This window comes from Entelurus aequoreus, linkage group LG25, assembly GCF_033978785.1.
Source record: "Entelurus aequoreus isolate RoL-2023_Sb linkage group LG25, RoL_Eaeq_v1.1, whole genome shotgun sequence".
NCBI classification, from domain to species: Eukaryota; Metazoa; Chordata; class Actinopteri; order Syngnathiformes; family Syngnathidae; genus Entelurus; species Entelurus aequoreus.
Genome location: NC_084755.1, coordinates 42111511 through 42136203, shown reverse-complemented (window position 1 = coordinate 42136203; position 24693 = coordinate 42111511). Strand labels below are relative to the sequence as shown.

Genomic DNA, 24693 nt, shown 5'->3' with positions numbered 1-24693 from the left:
GTTACTAAACATGTCAGACCTTAGTCCATCTAAAAGTTACCGTTCTCAACTTATTCATGACAAAACCAGGATTTGGATGCCTTTGAAAGATGGAGACCATTGAAGATTTTTTCATCTGACACCAAACTTGCTAATTTCCTCCTTGATAGGCAAGTCCGGCATTTAGGTTTTCTTATGACTTGTAATAAATGGACATTTGGTATGTAAACTATGTTGTCCAATACAGTTTATGATCTTGTCTAACAAAGCTAGTATGCAACCAATGTTAGCATGCCAGCACAGTCAATGACACATGGACATACATGCTAACGGGGGAAATATATTAAGTGAGAGTAGCAATGATAGTCACACACACACTAGGTGTGGCCAAATGATTCTCTGCATTTGACCCATCACCCTTGATCACTCCCTGGGAGGTGAGGGGAGCAGTGGGCAGCAGCGGTGGCCAAGCCTGGGAATTATTTTTGGTGATTCAACCCCAACTCCAACCCTTGATGCTGAGTGCCAATGCCCATTAGCATGTATGCCCATGTGTCATCCAACTGACAGGACAACATATACTTTTATGCTGATAGACTGAGGAAAAGGGTTCCAACATTAGTCATCATGGCAATGTGAAACCAAATCACATGATCAAATAGACCTACTTCTTCCTGAAAATAGCCTCATTTCTGTTTCAAATGTGTTGGTTATTGACTTGTCTATTCAGCTATTATGTTCCCAGCACCTCAACTCCTAGCAAGAGGCAGTGGAATTTGGAGTCGCCCAGTCTATCCAGCTGGATTGGGCTGCATATCTGCCAACCTCCGTCAGGGAGAGGGGAATACAGAAGTTTGACCGTGATTGTGGTACTATTTATTAGGGCTGCGAATCTTTGGGTGTCCCACGATTCGATTCAATATCGATTCTTGGGGTCACGATTCGATTCATAATCGATTTTTTTCGATTCAACACGATTCTCGATTCAAAAATTATATTTTCCCGATTGAAAAGGATTGTCTATTGATGGAATACATAGATTTGAGCAGGATCTACCCCAGTCTGCTGACATGCAAGCAGAGTAAAAAGCTTTTATAATGGTAAAGGACAATGTTTTATCAACTGATTGCAATAATGTACATTTGTTTGAACTATTAAATGAACCAAAAATATGACTTATTTTATCTTTGTGAAAAATGTGTTGTCAAGCTTATGAGATGTGATGTAAGTGTAAGCCACTGTCACACTATTGTTCTTTTTTTATAAATGTCTAATGATAATGTCAATGAGGGATTTTTAATCACTGCTATGTTGAAATTGTAACTAATATTGATACTGTTGTTGATAATATTCATTTTTGTTTCACTACTTTTGGTTTGTGTCTCCTCTCAATTGTTGTGTGTGGTGTTTGTGTCTCCTCTCAATTGTTGTGTGTGGTGTTTGTGTCTCCTCTCAATTGTTGTGTGTGGTGTTTGTGTCTCCTCTCAATTGTTGTGTGTGGTGTTTGTGTCTCCTCTCAATTGTTGTGTGTGTGGTGTTTGTGTCTCCTCTCAATTGTTGTGTGTGGTGTTTGTGTCTCCTCTCAATTGTTGCGTGTGGTGTTTGTGTCTCCTCTCAATTGTTGTGTGTGGTGTTTGTGTCTCCTCTCAATTGTTGTGTGTGGTGTTTGTGTCTCCTCTCAATTGTTGTGTGTGGTGTTTGTGTCTCCTCTCAATTGTTGTGTGTGGTGTTTGTGTCTCTTCTCAATTGTTGTGTGTGGTGTTTGTGTCTCCTCTCAATTGTTGTGTGTGTGGTGTTTGTGTCTCCTCTCAATTGTTGTGTGTGTGGTGTTTGTGTCTCCTCTCAATTGTTGTGTGTGGTGTTTGTGTCTCCTCTCAATTGCTCTGTTTATTGCACTTCTGAGTGTTGCTGGCTCGGCTTTGCTTTTGGAGTTGGATTGCATTGTTACGGTATTGCTGTGTATTGTTTTGTTGGATTGATTAATACAAAATAATAATAAAATAAAATAAAAAAATCGATTTTTTAAAAACGAGAATCAATTCTGAATTGCACAACGTGAGAATCGCGATTCAAATTTGAATCGATTTTTCCCCCACACCCCTACTATTTATGGCCACATTATTACATATGGCACCTTTAATGGCTCTTGTAACCGTGTTAGCATTTAAGCTTAAATGAGCAGTATCACTAGTCCGAGAGTTGAACAAAGGTTCTATAATCATTTGAATTGAAAAGGGCAATACCAACCGTGGGGAGTGGTACATTATGACCGTTTATCATTTTATACTACATCAACCTATCTCACAAGAGGTTTTCCAACTAAAGCTTTTAAGCATGGTGTAAGAATACTTGGTAACTGCTGATTCTGAGAAAGCAATACACACTTTGAGTCCTGCAGTTCACCACCTGGTATGTGTCTCACCTGACCATCACCACTCTGTCGCTCTCCTGCAGAGTTGTCCTTGTCCTCCAACACTTTGTCTTTACTCTGCTCTTCCTCATCCTTCTCGCCTACTGCCGCTTCAGCAGGAGTGGGAAGTTGGGGTTTGTCGGTGGCTGCTGGAGCTTCTTCATCGCTGTAGCGACCCGCCTCATCCTCTTCTTCCGCTCCCTGAGAGAGGAGCAAGTTCCAGCAAACACCTTGGAGAAGCACTTTTTAGTAGGAGGGCCACATTTACCTCTGAGTGGGAGGCCACTTCTTCTGGATCTGCACTGTCGTAGTCTGAGAGGACAGCTGCACACACACACACACACACACACACAGTGGTGAGACAAAGTCGGTGTGGAGCACATGTCAAATGTACCTGAGACCTACCTTCTCCTACTCCATCTTCACTCTCCTGCAGAGAACAAAATGTACTATCAGACTCACTTCCAACTATTGCCTTCTTTGACACACAATTGTTTGAGCAAAACAAACAAAAGTCAATGGCGCACAATAACAAAACAAAAACTCTTTATCTTTTGCATTTGATTGGGGATGCAGCGAAATGAAAATGGTGACAAGAACTGGAGTTACCTTTTCCCACACACAGGAAGATTACTGCTCAGAAATGTTGAACAAGTTGAATATTTACAGTTTTTGGAGTCACATTCACACTTCCAAGAGAACCTGTCAAACAATCAGGTGGTTGCTGGCATTGGATTGTATGAATGGAGCTTGATATTCCATTTCTTCTTGAATTATCTCTCCTGATTCAGCTTGACGTTCAAACTAGTCATCTTATATGTCATTAATGTGGCTGTGTGGGTCCGCTCCAAAGACATGCACCTGTCTAGTGCTGCACAATCAATCACATTTGAATCCTGATTTTGGCCGTTACGATTAAATGAGGGTGATGGTCTGCGATATTTACATGTAAAAAGCACTTTCACAAGCAACAACCACCAGGGGGCGACTGAAAGACTGTGGACTGGTGTGACAGCCAGTAAGAGTGACTGACTGTAGCTCCCCAAAATATTCAGAAAATAAATGCAGTGCCCTTCTCTCCCATAGGGCGACCCACATGTTAACGACCCGCGAGTATACACCCAGTTGCACGACTAAGCTGCGTTGGTGTGCACATCCACATTAATGATCAAGTTGCAGCAACAAGGTAAAAATTAAAGAATACTTTTTTTCAACCGCCGTCGTTTCACAGAAAGGGCAATAAAACATTATTTTACATAACATAGTAAATAATCGTGGTGAATAATCCTGATTTTAATATTGATAAAAAATAATCATGATTATTATCGTGTAGCCCCACACCTGGGAATAGGCCCCTCCCACCTCCAAAGACATGCACCTGACAGGTTGATTGTCAACACTAAAGGGTCCCTAGTGCAGTGTTGGCGTTAACGCACTTTGTGTCTTTTTACGCATTCAAATCAGGAAGAACGCGCATTTACGGATGTCTGCGTTTATTTTTACCAACCCTGCCTTCTCTGGGTCATAACTCCGGGTAGGGCTGGGCGATATGGCCTTTTAATATCTCAATATTCTTAGGCCATGTCACCATACACCATATATATGTGGATATTTTGCCTTAGCCTTGAATGAACACTCGATGCATAGAATCACAGCAGTATGATGATTCTAATTCTATGTATATTAAAACATTCTTCTTCATTAATATATGCTACTTTTAAACTTTCATGCCGAGAGGGAAATCCCAACTAAAAGTGTATTTATTAAACAGTTATTAAGCAGTGGCACAAACATTCATGTCATTTCCAAACAGAAAGTGCAAGATTGTCAGAGACATTTTCAAACAAGCTATTAGTGCACTTTTGTGCATGATGTCACTAAGATGACATATCAAAACAACACTCAATTAAAGTGCACTTTTTGTACAGAACGCCACTACAATAGTTTCAAACAAATAAAGTGCACTTTGTGCATGATGTCACACAAGATATTTCAAGAAGTGTCAAATAAAAATGAGCTGCATAATAGTAAATCAAATAGTGTATGTCTTGCGGACGTTACCTCCTTCTGTTGTTGACTATTTGTTTCATACGGTGTTGATCTGGAAATGGTTGCTTCGGCATTTTGTTGGTGTGGCACCAAACGGAGATGTTTCAAGCACTCCTTATTCTCTAGCGAGTGACTTTTCAAGTGATGCTACATTAGCAGTGGTGCTACTTTTTGTAGCAAGGCTTTTGCCGCATAATTGTTGAACATCTTCCCGCTTGAAGCCAAACCACCGCCAGACGATGGACCCCCTGCTGTTTTTCTTGGGAATTAATTCTTCTTTGTCTCGTATTACCACTCGCACCACAGCTAACATTACTCATGCTGCTACCTCTCTGCTCCGCGAGGGTGTATACGTATGTGACGTATGTAAGAAGGTGAGCTTGTTTTATGTTTCTGTGAGAAGGAGAGACAAGAAAGAGTGGGAAACATATGCCATGTAATGCCCGCAGCTAAGAGCAACTGCGTGATAACGTATACTCCAATATTACGATATAGTCATTTTCTATATCGCACAGAGACAAACCCGCGATATATCCAGCATATTCCATATATCGCCCAGCTCTACTCGGGTGTACTTGGTTTTTTTAATCGATTATTGCTTTCCGCAGGTGTTTTGTTTTGTTTATATTTGCCAAGTCAAACTTTCATCCCCGTTTATTGCGTTTTTATTGGTCGACTTCAAAGTAATGAACTTTCCGGTACAATTTCCTAAATTTTGATCAAACGCAAATACTGCATTTGCGGTATTAGGACTCCTGTGTGTTATTGTCATGGCCAGCAATAAACCCAAGAAAAGTGGCTTTTTGGCAAATAGCTGACTTATGAAGATGAAAGATGTTTTGCACGCCATGTAAACGGGCTAATAAAATTACTTATGAAGAAAAAGACTTATGAAGATGAAATAAGTTTTGCACACCATGTAAACGGGCTGAGAAAAAGACTTATGAAGAAAAATAATTATGAATATGAAAGATGTTTTGCACGCCATGTTAACGGGCTGAGAAAAAGACTTAAGAAGAAAAAGACTTATGAAAATAAAATATGTTTTGCACACCATGTAAATGGGCTGAGAAAAAGACTTATGAAGAAAAAGACTTATAAAGATGAAAGATGTTTTGCATGCCATGTAAACGGGCCAATAAAAAGACTTATGAAGATGAAATATGTTTTGCACACCATGTAAACGGGCTGAGAAAAAGACTTATGAAGAAAATGACTTAAGATGAAAGATGTTTTGCACACCATGTAAACGGGCTGAGAAAAAGACTTAAGAAGAAAAAGACTTATGAAAATGAAAGATGTTTTGCACGCCATGTTAACGGGCTGAGAAAAAGACTTAAGAAGAAAAAGACTTATGAAAATGAAAGATGTTTTGCATGCCATGTAAACAGGCTGAGAAAAAGACTTATAAAGATGAAAGATGTTTTGCATGCCATGTAAACGGGCCAATAAAAAGACTTATGAAGATGAAATGTTTTGCACACCATGTAAACGGGCTGAGAAAAAGACTTAAGAAGAAAAAGACTTATGAAAATGAATTATGTTTTGCACACCATGTAAACGGGCTGAGAAAAAGACTTATGAAGAAAATGACTTAAGATGAAAGATGTTTTGCACACCATGTAAACGGGCCAATAAAAAGACTTATGAAGATGAAAGATGTTTTGCACACCATGTAAACGGGCTGAGAAAAAGACTTATGAAGAAAAAGACTTATGAAGATGAAATAAGTTTTGCACACCATGTAAACGGGCTGAGAAAAAGACTTATGAAGAAAAAGACTTATGAAGATGACATAAGTTTTGCACACCATGTAAACGGGCTGAGAAAAAGACTTATGAAGAAAAAGACTTATGAAGATGACATAAGTTTTGCACACCATGTAAACGGGCTGAGAAAAAGACTTATGAAGAAAAAGACTTATGAAGATGACATAAGTTTTGCACACCATGTAAACGGGCTGAGAAAAAGACTTATGAAGAAAAAGACTTATGAAGATGAAATAAGTTTTGCACACCATGTAAACGGGCTGAGAAAAAGACTTATGAAGAAAAAGACTTGCTGCAATGGCTTTCACTTAAGGTATTCATGTGTGATTTCCACAAGCGTCTGTACAGATGGTAGGAGAAACACGGCATGTCTGGATGACTCGCCTCCATATTTCCAATGGTTAACTCAGAGTTACAAAACCACTTTATTATGAAGCTGGCTGTGGCACATTCTTTCTGACGTCACTTCCTGTGTGGGGCGATAAATGCTTTAAAATGTAATATCGGAAATTATCGGTATCAGTTTCTAAAAGTAAAATGAATGACTTTTTAAAACGCCGCTGTACGGACCGATACATATCCCAGTCAGCAGCCCCTCCCCTCTCCCCTCTCCCACACAAAACACAGGAGTTGACGACTGCAGCATGAGAGGTTTACTGGCCACGCTTGATGACCTCATCAAATCGCAGCGAGCGCAGCATAACAACAAGAGTGTGTTGTTGCCGGTGCTGTAGCCGTGGCTAACAAGCGAACTCGCTCGGTGACTGACTAACGACACCATGTCTATTGTTTGGGATTATTTTAAAGTTTGTCTGACGGATAAAAAACTGGCAATTTGCAATGACTGCAAAAAGTTGGTTATGCGAGGAGGAACCAAGACGTCTTCCTTTAATACGAGCAATTAGATCTCCCACCTCTTCAAGAATTATAAGGAGATACACCATGAATACAAGCGGAAGGTGGATGAGAAGCAAACACCGAAAAAAAAGTAGTACCACACAGTTGTCGCTTAAAGGCCTACTGAAATGAGATTTTCTTATTTAAACGGGGATAGCAGGTCCATTCTGTGTGTCATACTTGATCATTTCGCGATATTGACATATTTTTGCTGAAAGGATTTAGTAGAGAACATCGACGATAAAGTTTGCAACTTTTGGTCGCTGATAAAAAAGCCTTGCCTGTAGCGGAAGTAGCGTGACATCACAGGTTGTGGAGCTCCTCACATCTGCACATTGTTTACAATCATGGCCACCAGCAGAAGTAGCGTGACGTCACAGGTTGTGGAGCTCCTCACATCTGCACATTGTTTACAATCATGGCCACCAGCAGCGAGAGCGATTCGGACCGAGAAAGCGATGATTACCCCATTAATTTGAGCGAGGATGAAACATTTGTGGATGAGGAAAGTGAGAGTGAAGGATTAGAGGGCAGTGGGAGCGATTCAGATAGGGAAGATGCTTCGAGAGGCGGGTGGGACTTGATATTCAGCTGGGAATGACTACAACAGTAAATAAACACAAGACATATATATACTCTATTAGCCACAACACAACCAGGCTTATATTTAATATGCCACATAACAAACACCTCCCCCCTCCCGTCCATATAACCCACCAATACAAATCAAACACCCGCACAACACACTCAATCCCACAGCCCAAAGTACCGTTCACCTCCGCAAAGTTCATACAGCACATATATTTCCCCAAAGTTACATACGTGACATGCACATAGCAGCACGCACGTACGGGCAGGCGATCAAATGTTTGGAAGCCAAAGCTGTACTCACGGTAGCGCGTCTGCTATCCAACTTAAAGTCCTCCTGGTTGTGTTGCTGCAGCCAGCCGCTAATACACCGATCCCACTTACAGCTTTCTTCTTTGCTGTCTTCATTGTTCATTAAACAAATTGCAAAAGATTCACCAACACAGATGTCCAGAATACTGTGGAATATTGCCATGAAAACAGACGACTTAATAGCTGGCCACAATGCTGTCCCAATATGTCCGCACAATCCGTGACGTCACGTGCAAACGTCATCATAGCGAGACGTTTTCAGCAGAATATTCCGCGGGAAATTTAAAATTGCACTTTACTAATCTAACCCGGCCGTATTGGCATGTGTTGAAACGTTAAGATTTCATTGGGACCGTATAGCTCGGTTGGTAGAGCGGCTGTGCCAGCAACTTGAGGGTTGCAGGTTCGATCTCCGCTTCCGCCATCCTAGTCACTGCCGTTGTGTCCTTGGGCAAGACACTTTACCCACCTGCTCCCAGTGCCACCCACACTGATTTAAATGTAACTTAGATATTGGGTCTCACAATGTAAAGCGCTTCGAGTCACTGGAGAAAAAGCGCTATATAAATGTAATTCACTTCACTTCACTACATCATTGATATATAAACTATCAGACTGCGTGGTCGCTAGTAGTGGCTTTCAGTAGGCCTTTAAAGACTAGGCCGAGAAAAAACAAAAATACAACAAAAACCACCACAGGGCGAAAGCCCACGTTGTGGTCAGGGACAACGTACGCAGTAGGGCAAAAGCTACGGTGGAGTTTGGCGTGGCTAGTCTGCCCTGCATGGTGGAGTTTGGAGTGGCTAGTCTGCCCTGCATGGTGGAGTTTGGTGTGGGTAGTCTGCCCTGCATGGTGGAGTTTGGAGTGGCTAGTCTGCCCTGCATGGTGGAGTTTGGCGTGGCTAGTCTGCCCTGCATGGTGGAGTTTGGTGTGGCTAGTCTGCCCTGCATGGTGGAGTTTGGTGTGGCTAGTCTGCCCTGCATGGTGGAGTTTGGCGTGGCTAGTCTGCCCTGCATGGTGGAGTTTGGCGTGGCTAGTCTGCCCTGCATGGTGGAGTTTGGCGTGGCTAGTCTGCCATGCATGGTGGAGTTTGGTGTGGCTAGTCTGCCCTGCATGGTGGAGTTTGGAGTGGCTAGTCTGCCATGCATGGTGGAGTTTGGTGTGGCTAGTCTGCCCTGCATGGTGGAGTTTGGAGTGGCTAGTCTGCCCTGCATGGTGGAGTTTGGCGTGGCTAGTCTGCCCTGCATGGTGGAGTTTGGCGTGGCTAGTCTGCCCTGCATGGTGGAGTTTGGTGTGGCTAGTCTGCCCTGCATGGTGGAGTTTGGTATGGCTAGTCTGCCCTGCATGGTGGAGTTTGGAGTGGCTAGTCTGCCCTGCATGGTGGAGTTTGGCGTGGCTAGTCTGCCCTGCATGGTGGAGTTTGGTGTGGCTAGTCTGCCCTGCATGGTGGAGTTTGGTGTGGCTAGTCTGCCCTGCATGGTGGAGTTTGGTGTGGCTAGTCTGCCCTGCATGGTGGAGTTTGGCGTGGCTAGTCTGCCCTGCATGGTGGAGTTTGGCGTGGCTAGTCTGCCATGCATGGTGGAGTTTGGTGTGGCTAGTCTGCCCTGCATGGTGGAGTTTGGAGTGGCTAGTCTGCCCTGCATGGTGGAGTTTGGCGTGGCTAGTCTGCCCTGCATGGTGGAGTTTGGCGTGGCTAGTCTGCCCTGCATGGTGGAGTTTGGTGTGGCTAGTCTGCCCTGCATGGTGGAGTTTGGTGTGGCTAGTCTGCCCTGCATGGTGGAGTTTGGTATGGCTAGTCTGCCCTGCATGGTGGAGTTTGGTGTGGCTAGTCTGCCCTGCATGGTGGAGTTTGGTGTGGCTAGTCTGCCCTGCATGGTGGAGTTTGGCGTGGCTAGTCTGCCCTGCATGGTGGAGTTTGGCGTGGCTAGTCTGCCCTGCATGGTGGAGTTTGGCGTGGCTAGTCTGCCCTGCATGGTGGAGTTTGGTATGGCTAGTCTGCCCTGCATGGTGGAGTTTGGTGTGGCTAGTCTGCCCTGCATGGTGGAGTTTGGTGTGGCTAGTCTGCCCTGCATGGTGGAGTTTGGCGTGGCTAGTCTGCCCTGCATGGTGGAGTTTGGTGTGACTAGTCTGCCCTGCATGGTGGAGTTTGGCGTGGCTAGTCTGCCCTGCATGGTGGAGTTTGGTGTGACTAGTCTGCCCTGCATGGTGGAGTTTGGTGTGGCTAGTCTGCCCTGCATGGTGGAGTTTGGTGTGGCTAGTCTGCCCTGCATGGCGCACACTTTGCAGCTTGCAGTGAGCAGAGCTGCCCTGTCTCAACGCAGCATTTCAGAAGCTCTGACTGACTGGTAGGCCACTTCAAGCACTCACCACTAGCTTGCAGCACATTGGTGTTACTCACAAATACATTAGAGCAGGGCAGATTGAGGCCAGTTGATCATTTCCTGTTATACACTATACCAGGCAGCCTTGCACTATGTTATTGTTGACTTTATTACTCTAGTATACTCTGGACTGAAGCTGTGTGCCTTCATTGTTTTGGTAGCTGTGTTTTGAGGCATGTTTCAAAAAAAAATAAAAACAATAATGCACTTTGTGAAAGTCAAAGTATAGTATTTCCCATAGTTGTAGTAGGTATCAGGATGATCTCAGGGAGAGCATGTCCCAAATTCCAAGATGCTGTTTGGAGGCACTTTGTGACTTCAATAATAAATATGGCAGTGCCATGTTGGCACTTTTTTCCATAACTTGAGTTGATTTATTTTGGAAAACCTTGTTACATTGTTTAATGCATCCAGCGGGGCATCACAACAATATTAAACATAATAATGTGTTCATTCCACCACTGTATGTATCGGTATCGCTTGATATCGGAATCGGTAATAAGCGGCAAAAAAGACATCTCTAGTGGGGCGCAGTATTTCTGCCGTCACTTCCTCTCCAAACTCAGTTTGTAAAGGATCAAGGAGTCCATACAAAGCTAAGAGCCAGAAATACACGGTGCACTTACCCGTGTGAAAAATGATCAGAGGAGGGGAACCTTAAACGCTGGTTTAGTGTGGCTGAAACGGGGCTAGACAACATGGCCTAAGGTTGAGGCGGTCCTGACAGTAACGTGTCCGTTGTCTTTAAAACAATGTTTTGTATGTGCACTGATTTTAAGGTGTAACAAGGCACATGCACAAAATGACAACACACCTAATTAAACATGTCGTGTCGGTAAATAACGCTTCTTACAACAACAGCCAATAAATAGTACACACACACACACACACACACACACACACACACACACACACACACACACACACACACACACACAGACAGACAGCTTTGGAAGTTTTGTGACAAGACGAGAAGTGTCGGTGACAAGACGAGAAGTGTCGGTGACAAGACGAGTGTCGGTGACAAGACGAGTGTCGGTGACAAGACGAGTGTCGGTGACAAGACGAGTGTTGGTGACAAGACGAGTGTTGGTGACAAGATGACAAGACAAGTGTTGGTGACAAGATGACAAGACGAGTGTTGATGACAAGACGAGTGTTGGTGACAAGACGAGTGTTGGTGACAAGATGACAAGACAAGTGTTGGTGACAAGATGAGTGTTGGTGACAAGATGACAAGACAAGTGTTGGTGACAAGATGACAAGATGAGTGTTGATGACAAGACGACAAGACGAGTGTTGGTGACAAGACGACAAGACGAGTGTTGGTGACAAGACGAGTGTTGGTGACAAGACGAGTGTTGGTGACAAGATGACAAGATGAGTGTTGATGACAAGACGACAAGACGAGTGTTGGTGACAAGACGACAAGATGAGTGTTGGTGACAAGACGACAAGATGAGTGTTGGTGACAAGACGACAAGATGAGTGTTGGTGACAAGACGACAAGACGAGTGTTGGTGACAAGACGACAAGACGAGTGTTGGTGACAAGACGAGTGTTGGTGACAAGACGAGTGTTGGTGACAAGATGACAAGATGAGTGTTGATGACAAGACGACAAGACGAGTGTTGGTGACAAGACGACAAGATGAGTGTTGGTGACAAGACGACAAGATGAGTGTTGGTGACAAGACGACAAGATGAGTGTTGGTGACAAGACGACAAGATGAGTGTTGGTGACAAGACGACAAGATGAGTGTTGGTGACAAGACGACAAGATGAGTGTTGGTGACAAGACGACAAGACGAGTGTTGATGACAAGACGAGTGTTGGTGACAAGACGAGTGTTGGTGACAAGATGACAAGACAAGTGTTGGTGACAAGATGACAAGATGAGTGTTGATGACAAGACGACAAGACGAGTGTTGGTGACAAGACGACAAGACGAGTGTTGGTGACAAGACGAGTGTTGGTGACAAGACGAGTGTTGGTGACAAGATGACAAGATGAGTGTTGATGACAAGACGAGTGTTGGTGACAAGACGACAAGATGAGTGTTGGTGACAAGACGACAAGATGAGTGTTGGTGACAAGACGACAAGATGAGTGTTGGTGACAAGACGACAAGATGAGTGTTGGTGACAAGACGACAAGATGAGTGTTGGTGACAAGACGACAAGATGAGTGTTGGTGACAAGACGACAAGATGAGTGTTGGTGACAAGATGACAAGATGAGTGTTGGTGACAAGACGACAAGATGAGTGTTGGTGACAAGATGACAAGATGAGTGTTGGTGACAAGAAGACAAGATGAGTGTTGGTGACAAGAAGACAAGATGAGTGTTGGTGACAAGACGACAAGATGAGTGTTGGTGACAAGACGACAAGATGAGTGTTGGTGACAAGACGACAAGATGAGTGTTGGTGACAAGACGACAAGATGAGTGTTGGTGACAAGACGACAAGATGAGTGTTGGTGACAAGACGACAAGATGAGTGTTGGTGACAAGACGACAAGATGAGTGTTGGTGACAAGACGACAAGATGAGTGTTGGTGACAAGACGACAAGATGAGTGTTGGTGACAAGACGACAAGATGAGTGTTGGTGACAAGAAGACAAGATGAGTGTTGGTGACAAGAAGACAAGATGAGTGTTGGTGACAAGATGAGTGTTGGTGACAAGAAGACAAGATGAGTGTTGGTGACAAGACGACAAGATGAGTGTTGGTGACAAGACGACAAGATGAGTGTTGGTGACAAGACGACAAGATGAGTGTTGGTGACAAGACGACAAGATGAGTGTTGGTGACAAGACGACAAGATGAGTGTTGGTGACAAGAAGACAAGATGAGTGTTGGTGACAAGAAGACAAGATGAGTGTTGGTGACAAGATGAGTGTTGGTGACAAGAAGACAAGATGAGTGTTGGTGACAAGACGACAAGATGAGTGTTGGTGACAAGACGACAAGATGAGTGTTGGTGACAAGACGACAAGACGAGTGTTGGTGACAAGACGAGTGTTGGTGACAAGACGAGTGTTGGTGACAAGATGACAAGATGAGTGTTGATGACAAGACGACAAGACGAGTGTTGGTGACAAGACGACAAGATGAGTGTTGGTGACAAGACGACAAGATGAGTGTTGGTGACAAGACGACAAGATGAGTGTTGGTGACAAGACGACAAGACGAGTGTTGGTGACAAGACGACAAGACGAGTGTTGGTGACAAGACGAGTGTTGGTGACAAGACGAGTGTTGGTGACAAGATGACAAGATGAGTGTTGATGACAAGACGACAAGACGAGTGTTGGTGACAAGACGACAAGATGAGTGTTGGTGACAAGACGACAAGATGAGTGTTGGTGACAAGACGACAAGATGAGTGTTGGTGACAAGACGACAAGATGAGTGTTGGTGACAAGACGACAAGATGAGTGTTGGTGACAAGACGACAAGATGAGTGTTGGTGACAAGACGACAAGACGAGTGTTGATGACAAGACGAGTGTTGGTGACAAGACGAGTGTTGGTGACAAGATGACAAGACAAGTGTTGGTGACAAGATGACAAGATGAGTGTTGATGACAAGACGACAAGACGAGTGTTGGTGACAAGACGACAAGACGAGTGTTGGTGACAAGACGAGTGTTGGTGACAAGACGAGTGTTGGTGACAAGATGACAAGATGAGTGTTGATGACAAGACGAGTGTTGGTGACAAGACGACAAGATGAGTGTTGGTGACAAGACGACAAGATGAGTGTTGGTGACAAGACGACAAGATGAGTGTTGGTGACAAGACGACAAGATGAGTGTTGGTGACAAGACGACAAGATGAGTGTTGGTGACAAGACGACAAGATGAGTGTTGGTGACAAGACGACAAGATGAGTGTTGGTGACAAGATGACAAGATGAGTGTTGGTGACAAGACGACAAGATGAGTGTTGGTGACAAGATGACAAGATGAGTGTTGGTGACAAGAAGACAAGATGAGTGTTGGTGACAAGAAGACAAGATGAGTGTTGGTGACAAGACGACAAGATGAGTGTTGGTGACAAGACGACAAGATGAGTGTTGGTGACAAGACGACAAGATGAGTGTTGGTGACAAGACGACAAGATGAGTGTTGGTGACAAGACGACAAGATGAGTGTTGGTGACAAGACGACAAGATGAGTGTTGGTGACAAGACGACAAGATGAGTGTTGGTGACAAGACGACAAGATGAGTGTTGGTGACAAGACGACAAGATGAGTGTTGGTGACAAGACGACAAGATGAGTGTTGGTGACAAGAAGACAAGATGAGTGTTGGTGACAAGAAGACAAGATGAGTGTTGGTGACAAGATGAGTGTTGGTGACAAGAAGACAAGATGAGTGTTGGTGACAAGACGACAAGATGAGTGTTGGTGACAAGACGACAAGATGAGTGTTGGTGACAAGACGACAAGATGAGTGTTGGTGACAAGACGACAAGATGAGTGTTGGTGACAAGACGACAAGATGAGTGTTGGTGACAAGAAGACAAGATGAGTGTTGGTGACAAGAAGACAAGATGAGTGTTGGTGACAAGATGAGTGTTGGTGACAAGAAGACAAGATGAGTGTTGGTGACAAGACGACAAGATGAGTGTTGGTGACAAGACGACAAGATGAGTGTTGGTGACAAGACGACAAGATGAGTGTTGGTGACAAGACGACAAGATGAGTGTTGGTGACAAGACGACAAGATGAGTGTTGGTGACAAGAAGACAAGATGAGTGTTGGTGACAAGATGAGTGTTGGTGACAAGACGACAAGATGAGTGTTGGTGACAAGACGACAAGATGAGTGTTGGTGACAAGACGACAAGATGAGTGTTGGTGACAAGACGACAAGATGAGTGTTGGTGACAAGACGACAAGATGAGTGTTGGTGACAAGACGACAAGACGAGTGTTGATGACAAGACGAGTGTTGGTGACAAGACGAGTGTTGGTGACAAGATGACAAGACAAGTGTTGGTGACAAGATGACAAGATGAGTGTTGATGACAAGACGACAAGACGAGTGTTGGTGACAAGACGACAAGACGAGTGTTGGTGACAAGACGAGTGTTGGTGACAAGACGAGTGTTGGTGACAAGATGACAAGATGAGTGTTGATGACAAGACGACAAGACGAGTGTTGGTGACAAGACGACAAGACGAGTGTTGGTGACAAGACGACAAGATGAGTGTTGGTGACAAGACGACAAGATGAGTGTTGGTGACAAGACGACAAGATGAGTGTTGGTGACAAGACGACAAGATGAGTGTTGGTGACAAGACGACAAGATGAGTGTTGGTGACAAGACGACAAGATGAGTGTTGGTGACAAGACGACAAGATGAGTGTTGGTGACAAGACGACAAGATGAGTGTTGGTGACAAGACGACAAGATGAGTGTTGGTGACAAGACGACAAGATGAGTGTTGGTGACAAGACGACAAGATGAGTGTTGGTGACAAGACGACAAGATGAGTGTTGGTGACAAGACGACAAGATGAGTGTTGGTGACAAGACGACAAGATGAGTGTTGGTGACAAGACGACAAGATGAGTGTTGGTGACAAGAAGACAAGATGAGTGTTGGTGACAAGAAGACAAGATGAGTGTTGGTGACAAGATGAGTGTTGGTGACAAGAAGACAAGATGAGTGTTGGTGACAAGACGACAAGATGAGTGTTGGTGACAAGACGACAAGATGAGTGTTGGTGACAAGACGACAAGATGAGTGTTGGTGACAAGACGACAAGATGAGTGTTGGTGACAAGACGACAAGATGAGTGTTGGTGACAAGAAGACAAGATGAGTGTTGGTGACAAGAAGACAAGATGAGTGTTGGTGACAAGATGAGTGTTGGTGACAAGAAGACAAGATGAGTGTTGGTGACAAGACGACAAGATGAGTGTTGGTGACAAGACGACAAGATGAGTGTTGGTGACAAGACGACAAGATGAGTGTTGGTGACAAGACGACAAGATGAGTGTTGGTGACAAGACGACAAGATGAGTGTTGGTGACAAGAAGACAAGATGAGTGTTGGTGACAAGAAGACAAGATGAGTGTTGGTGACAAGATGAGTGTTGGTGACAAGAAGACAAGATGAGTGTTGGTGACAAGAAGACAAGATGAGTGTTGGTGACAAGACGACAAGATGAGTGTTGGTGACAAGATGACAAGATGAGTGTTGGTGACAAGAAGACAAGATGAGTGTTGGTGACAAGAAGACAAGATGAGTGTTGGTGACAAGAAGACAAGATGAGTGTTGGTGACAAGAAGACAAGATGAGTGTTGGTGACAAGATGACAAGATGAGTGTTGGTGACAAGATGACAAGATGAGTGTTGGTGACAAGAAGACAAGATGAGTGTTGGTGACAAGAAGACAAGATGAGTGTTGGTGACAAGATGACAAGATGAGTGTTGGTGACAAGATGAGTGTTGGTGACAAGAAGACAAGATGAGTGTTGGTGACAAGATGAGTGTTGGTGACAAGAAGACAAGATGAGTGTTGGTGACAAGAAGACAAGATGAGTGTTGGTGACAAGAAGACAAGATGAGTGTTGGTGACAAGACGACAAGATGAGTGTTGGTGACAAGAAGACAAGATGAGTGTTGGTGACAAGAAGACAAGATGAGTGTTGGTGACAAGAAGACAAGATGAGTGTTGGTGACAAGAAGACAAGATGAGTGTTGGTGACAAGAAGACAAGATGAGTGTTGGTGACAAGAAGACAAGATGAGTGTTGGTGACAAGACGACAAGATGAGTGTTGGTGACAAGACGACAAGATGAGTGTTGGTGACAAGACGACAAGATGAGTGTTGGTGACAAGACGACAAGATGAGTGTTGGTGACAAGACGACAAGATGAGTGTTGGTGACAAGACGACAAGATGAGTGTTGGTGACAAGACGACAAGATGAGTGTTGGTGACAAGACGACAAGATGAGTGTTGGTGACAAGACGACAAGATGAGTGTTGGTGACAAGACGACAAGATGAGTGTTGGTGACAAGACGACAAGATGAGTGTTGGTGACAAGACGACAAGATGAGTGTTGGTGACAAGACGACAAGATGAGTGTTGGTGACAAGACGACAAGATGAGTGTTGGTGACAAGAAGACAAGATGAGTGTTGGTGACAAGAAGACAAGATGAGTGTTGGTGACAAGATGAGTGTTGGTGACAAGAAGACAAGATGAGTGTTGGTGACAAGACGACAAGATGAGTGTTGGTGACAAGATGACAAGATGAGTGTTGGTGACAAGATGACAAGATGAGTGTTGGTGACAAGACGACAAGATGAGTGTTGGTGACAAGACGACAAGATGAGTGTTGGTGACAAGACGACAAGATGAGTGTTGGTGACAAGACGACAAGATGAGTGTTGGTGACAAGACGACAAGATGAGTGTTGGTGACAAGAAGACAAGATGAGTGTTGGTGACAAGAAGACAAGATGAGTGTTGGTGACAAGATGAGTGTTGGTGACAAGAAGACAAGATGAGTGTTGGTGACAAGACGACAAGATGAGTGTTGGTGACAAGACGACAAGATGAGTGTTGGTGACAAGACGACAAGATGAGTGTTGGTGACAAGACGACAAGATGAGTGTTGGTGACAAGACGACAAGATGAGTGTTGGTGACAAGAAGACAAGATGAGTGTTGGTGACAAGAAGACAAGATGAGTGTTGGTGACAAGATGAGTGTTGGTGACAAGAAGACAAGATGAGTGTTGGTGACAAGAAGACAAGATGAGTGTTGGTGACAAGACGACAAGATGAGTGTTGGTGACAAGATGACAAGATGAGTGTTGGTGACAAGAAGACAAGATGAGTGTTGGTGACAAGAAGACAAGATGAGTGTTGGTGACAAGAAGACAAGATGAGTGTTGGTGACAAGAAGACAAGATGAGTGTTGGTGACAAGATGACAAGATGAGTGTTGGTGACAAGATGACAAGATGAGTGTTGGTGACAAGAAGACAAGATGAGTGTTGGTGACAAGAAGACAAGATGAGTGTTGGTGACAAGATGACAAGATGAGTGTTGGTGACAAGATGAGTGTTGGTGACAAGAAGACAAGATGAGTGTTGGTGACAAGATGAGTGTTGGTGACAAGAAGACAAGATGAGTGTTGGTGACAAGAAGACAAGATGAGTGTTGGTGACAAGAAGACAAGATGAGTGTTGGTGACAAGACGACAAGATGAGTGTTGGTGACAAGAAGACAAGATGAGTGTTGGTGACAAGAAGACAAGATGAGTGTTGGTGACAAGAAGACAAGATGAGTGTTGGTGACAAGAAGACAAGATGAGTGTTGGTGACAAGAAGACAAGATGAGTGTTGGTGACAAGAAGACAAGATGAGTGTTGGTGACAAGATGACAAGATGAGTGTTGGTGACAAGATGACAAGATGAGTGTTGGTGACAAGAAGACAAGATGAGTGTTGGTGACAAGAAGACAAGATGAGTGTTGGTGACAAGACGACAAGATGAGTGTTGGTGACAAGAAGACAAGATGAGTGTTGGTGACAAGAAGACAAGATGAGTGTTGGTGACAAGAAGACAAGATGAGTGTTGGTGACAAGACGACAAGATGAGTGTTGGTGACAAGAAGACAAGATGAGTGTTGGTGACAAGATGACAAGATGAGTGTTGGTGACAAGATGAGTGTTGGTGACAAGAAGACAAGATGAGTGTTGGTGACAAGAAGACAAGATGAGTGTTGGTGACAAGAAGACAAGATGAGTGTTGGTGACAAGAAGACAAGATGAGTGTTGGTGACAAGATGACAAGATGAGTGTTGGTGACAAGAAGACAAGATGAGTGTTGGTGACAAGAAGACAAGATGAGTGTTGGTGACAAGAAGACAAGATGAGTGTTGGTGACAAGGTGACAAGATGAGTGTTGGTGACAAGAAGACAAGATGAGTGTTGGTGACAAGATGAGTGTTGGTGACAAGATGACAAGATGAGTGTTGGTGACAAGAAGACAAGATGAGTGTTGGTGACAAGATGAGTGTTGGTGACAAGAAGACAAGATGAGTGTTGGTGACAAGTAGACGAGTGTTGGTGACAAGATGAGTGTTGGTGACAAGAAGACAAGATGAGTGTTGGTGACAAGTAGATGAGTGTTGGTGACAAGAGTTAAGTGTTAAGGTTAAACACAAGACGTTAGCATCATTGAGAGAAGAGTAGTCGTAATTGACTCCTTCTTAAACTCCATGAACATGCATTGCATTACTTCGGTGACAATACACGTAAGCTGCAAATCGAACCAAAAGTGACATAAAGAAATGTTGATGGAGAAATTTGGCGCAGAGGAGCTAACGTTAGCATGGCGCTAACGTTAGCATGGAGCTAACGTTAGCATGAAACTAGCAGTAAGTACTCACACACTCGGACGCCACTTCCTTCTTCACTTCGATGCGGGTCGAAACGCTCTCCGCCGGTTCAGGGTCCTTCACGCGGGCCTTGGTAGTCTGGGAGCCAGTCACCTGGCTGTCCGAACCCGAACCTGAACCCGAACCCGAACCCGAACCGGAGCCGTCTTCATCGTCGCTGTCTTGGGACGCGCGTCTCCTTCTGCGCCGCCGATCCGCCATCTTAGCAGTGGACTGACGCCGAGAGCGCGTTGCATTCTGGGTGAACGACTTCTTCTTCGTCCTCGGCTGTTGGCGGCTACGTCATCGCTGACTACTGCCCCCACGTGGCGGATACGTCATCGCTGTCTACTGCCCCCCACGTGGAACAGCTTGCGTCAAAGTGTGTCGTTCATCTGTTGGTGGCCAAACTTTGTCTTGTGAACGACGAGCTCACTCAAACATTCCTTCTCCCTTCATGAAACATGGGAGTAGAGTACATAGTCATCATAGCCCTGTCTTCTTCGTGACGTCACTATCTACCACCATCTGCTGGTCACATTGTGTATCACAGTCAGTTTGGCTGCATAATACTATCTAGCACCATCTGCTGGTCACATTGTGTATCACAGTCAGTTTGGCTGCATAATACTATTTAGCACCATCTGCTGGTCACATTGTGTATCACAGTCAGTTTGGCTGCATAATACTATTTAGCACCATCTGCTGGTCACATTGTGTATCACAGTCAGTTTGGCTGCATAATACTATTTAGCACCATCTGCTGGTCACATTGTGTATCACAGTCAGTTTGGCTGCATAATACCATATCTATGCATAATACTATTTAGCACCGTCTGCTGGTCACATTGTGTATCACAGTCAGTTTGGCTGCATAATACTATTTAGCACCGTCTGCTGGTCACATTGTGTATCACAGTCAGTTTGGCTGCATAATACTATCTAGCACCATCTGCTGGTCACATTGTGTATCACAGTCAGTATGGCTGTATAATACTATCTAGCACCATCTGCTGGTCACATTGTGTATCACAGTCAGTTTGGCTGCATAATACTATCTAGCACCATCTGCTGGTCACATTGTGTATCACAGTTAGTGTGGCGGCTCCATGTGTACGTTGGTAGACCTCACTCCTTGACAACCTTGAAGAGCAGTGCTGATAGCTCGGCCTTTTAATACACAACTATTATAATAACAATTGATTGATTGATTGATCAATAGTGCAACAAAATGTCGTTCTTATCTGTACTGTGAAGTTCAAATTTGAATGACAATAAAAAGGAAGTCTAAGTCTAACTCACATCATGTTTCTTCTGCAGTGACTGTGCCAGAGCTGGACATGCATTCTACTGAGGTGGCAAATTACAATAGAATACAATGGACTTTATTGTCATTATATTTGCATATAACGAGATTAAGGACTCCAACTTAAAGGCCTACTGAAAGCCACTACTAGCGACCACGCAGTCTGATAGTTTATATATCAATGATGACATCTTAACATTGCAACACATGCCAATACGGCCGGGTTAACTTATAAAGTGACATTTTACATTTCCCGCTAAACTTCCGCTTGAAAAGGTCTATGTATGATGACGTATGTATGATGACGTATGTATGATGACGTATGTATGATGACGTATGCGCGTGACGTCAATGGTTGAAGTGGAAGTATTGGGACACATTGTATCCAATACAAAAAGCTCTGTTTTCATCTCATAATTCCACAGTATTGTGGACATCTGTGTTGGTGAATCTTTTGCAATTTGTTTAATGAACAATGAAGACTGCAAAGAAGAAAGCTGTAGGTGGGATCGGTGTATTAGCGGCTGGCTGCAGCAACACAACCAGGAGGACTTTGAGATGGATAGCAGAAGCGCTATCCGCCGACCTCACCTTGACTTCCTCGGTCTCCGGGCCGCCGACCGCATCTATGATCGTCGCTCCGTCGATCGCTGGAACGCAGGTGAGCACGGGTGTTGATGAGCAGATGAGGGCTGGCTGGCGTAGGTGGATAGCTAATGTTTTCATCATAGCTCTGTGAGGTCCCGTTGCTAAGTTAGCTTCAATGGCGTCGTTAGCAACAGCATTGTTAAGCTTCACCAGGCGGTACAGCATTAACCGTGTAGTTACATGTCCATGGTTTAATAGTATTGTTGATCTTCTGTCTATCCTTCCAGTCAGGGATTGATTTATTTTGTTTCTATCTGCAGTTAAGCCCGATGCTATCACATTAGCTCCGTAGCTAAAGTGCTTCGCCGATGTATTGTCGTGGAGATAAAAGTCACTGTGAATGTCCATTTGGCGTTCTGGACTCTCATTTTCAAGAGGATATAGTATCCCAGGTGGTTTCAAATACAAATCCGTGATCCACAATATAAAAAGGAGAGAGTGTGGAATCCAATGAGCCAGCTTGTACCTAAGTTACGCTCAGAGCGAAAAAAGATACGTCCTGCACTGCACTCTAATCCTTCACTCTTACGTTCCTCATCCACGAATCTTTCACCCTGGCTCAAATTAATGGGGTAATCGTCGCTTTCTCGGTCCGAATCTCTCTCGCTGCTGGTGTAAACAATGGAGAAATGTGAGGAGCCTTTCAACCTGTGACGTCACGCTACTTCCGCTACAGGCAAGGCTTTTTTATCAGCGACCAAAAGTTGCAAACTTTATCGTCGATGTTCTCTACTAAATCCTTTCAGCAAAAATATGGCAATATCGCAAAATGATCAAGTATGACACATAGAATGGATCTGCTATCCACGTTTAAATAAAAAAGTCATTTCAGTAGGCCTTTAAAGGCCTACTGAAAGCCACTACTAGCGACCACGCAGTCTGATAGTTTATATATCAATGATGAAATCTTAACATTGCAACACATGCCAATACGGCCGGGTTAGATTAGTAAAGTGCAATTTGAAATTTCCCGCAAAATATCCTGCTGAAAACATCTCGGTATGATGACGTTTGCGCGTGACGTCACGGATTGTAGCGGACATTTTGGGACAGCATTGTGGCCAGCTATTAAGTCGTCTGTTTTCATTGCAAAATTCCACAGTATTCTGGACATCTGTGTTGGTGAATCTTTTGCAATTTGTTTAATGAACAATGGAGGTAGCAAAGAAGATAGCTGTAGGTGGGAAGCGGTGTATTGCGGCCGGCTGCAGCAACACAAACACAGCCGGTGTTTCATTGTTTACATTCCCGAAGAACGACAGTCAAGCTTTACCATGGAACAGAGAGGTCAAGCGAACACGGTTGGATTGGACCACACACACAAAGTACAGTGTATTATGCAGCCATCATTTTGAAAGATCGTGTTTCGGAGAGGGTCCCTTGCGAAGGGCAGAGATGGGCATCGCCACCACCCGTCGACTGACGCTGAAGAAAGGTGCGAGGCCAACTATTTTCAACAGACCACGGCCAGGCATCAGTGGCAGTGTCACTGTCAGTGCTCCCAGTGCCAGTGCTTCCACAAGTTCAGACCACCACACCCCTTCCACAAGTGGACTGACCGTGCACATGAGCTCTGCATTTGCCAAAAGGGAAAGGAACTCTCCACTATTATGTTAGATCCACTATGGACTGGACTCTCACTATTATGTTAGATCCACTATGGACTGGACTCTCCACTATTATGTTAGATCCACTATGGACTGGACTCTCTACTATTATGTTAGATCCACTATGGACTGGACTCTCACTATTATGTTAGATCCACTATGGACTGGACTCTCACACTATTATGTTAGATCCACTATGGACTGGACTCTCACACTATTATGTTAGATCCACTATGGACTGGACTCTCACTATTATGTTAGAGCCACTATGGACTGGACTCTCACTATTATGTTAGATCCACTATGGACTGGACTCTCACACTATTATGTTAGATCCACTATGGACTGGACTCTCACTATTATGTTAGATCCACTATGGACTGGACTCTCACTATTATGTTAGATCCACTATGGACTGGACTCTCACACTATTATGTTAGATCCACTATGGACTGGACTCTCACACTATTATGTTAGATCCACTATGGACTGGACTCTCACTATTATGTTAGATCCACTATGGACTGGACTCTCACACTATTATGTTAGATCCACTATGGACTGGACTCTCACTATTATGTTACATCCACTATGGACTGGACTCTCACTATTATGTTAGATCCACTATGGACTGGACTCTCACAATATTATGTTAGATCCACTATGGACTGGACTCTCACACTATTATGTTAGATCCACTATGGACTGGACTCTCACTATTATGTTAGATCCACTATGGACTGGACTCTCACACTATTATGTTAGATCCACTATGGACTGGACTCTCACACTATTACGTTAGATCCACTATGGACTGGACTCTCACTATTATGTTAGATCCACTATGGACTGGACTCTCACTATTATGTTAGATCCACTATGGACTGGACTCTCACACTATTATGTTAGATCCACTATGGACTGGACTCTCACTATTATGTTAGATCCACTATGGACTGGACTCTCACTATTATGTTAGATCCACTATGGACTGGACTCTCACTATTATGTTAGATCCACTATGGACTGGACTCTCACTATTATGTTAGATCCACTATGGACTGGACTCTCACTATTATGTTAGATCCACTATGGACTGGACTTTCACACTATTATGTTAGATCCACTATGGACTGGACTCTCACTATTATGTTAGATCCACTATGGACTGGACTCTCACTATTATGTTAGATCCACTATGGACTGGACTCTCACTATTATGTTAGATCCACTATGGACTGGACTCTCACTATTATGTTAGATCCACTATGGACTGGACTCTCACTATTATGTTAGATCCACTATGGACTGGACTTTCACACTATTATGTTAGATCCACTATGGAC

General features: G+C 44.0%; 1 protein-coding gene across 1 annotated transcript in view; it reads right to left on the bottom strand.

Moving 5' to 3' along the window:
- LOC133642453 (protein CASC3-like) overlaps positions 1 to 20081 on the bottom strand; it is a 31539-nt gene extending 11458 nt beyond the window's left edge. The window contains exons 1-4 of the mRNA XM_062036644.1: positions 19799 to 20081; positions 2795 to 2819; positions 2658 to 2713; positions 2402 to 2590 (exon numbers count right to left, since the gene is read on the bottom strand). Of these exons, the coding sequence (XP_061892628.1) occupies positions 2402 to 2590; positions 2658 to 2713; positions 2795 to 2819; positions 19799 to 20008 (480 nt within the window). The 5' untranslated portion in view covers positions 20009 to 20081. The remainder of the gene's footprint in view (positions 1 to 2401; positions 2591 to 2657; positions 2714 to 2794; positions 2820 to 19798) is intronic.
- Between the last annotated feature and the right edge of the window lie 4612 nt (positions 20082 to 24693).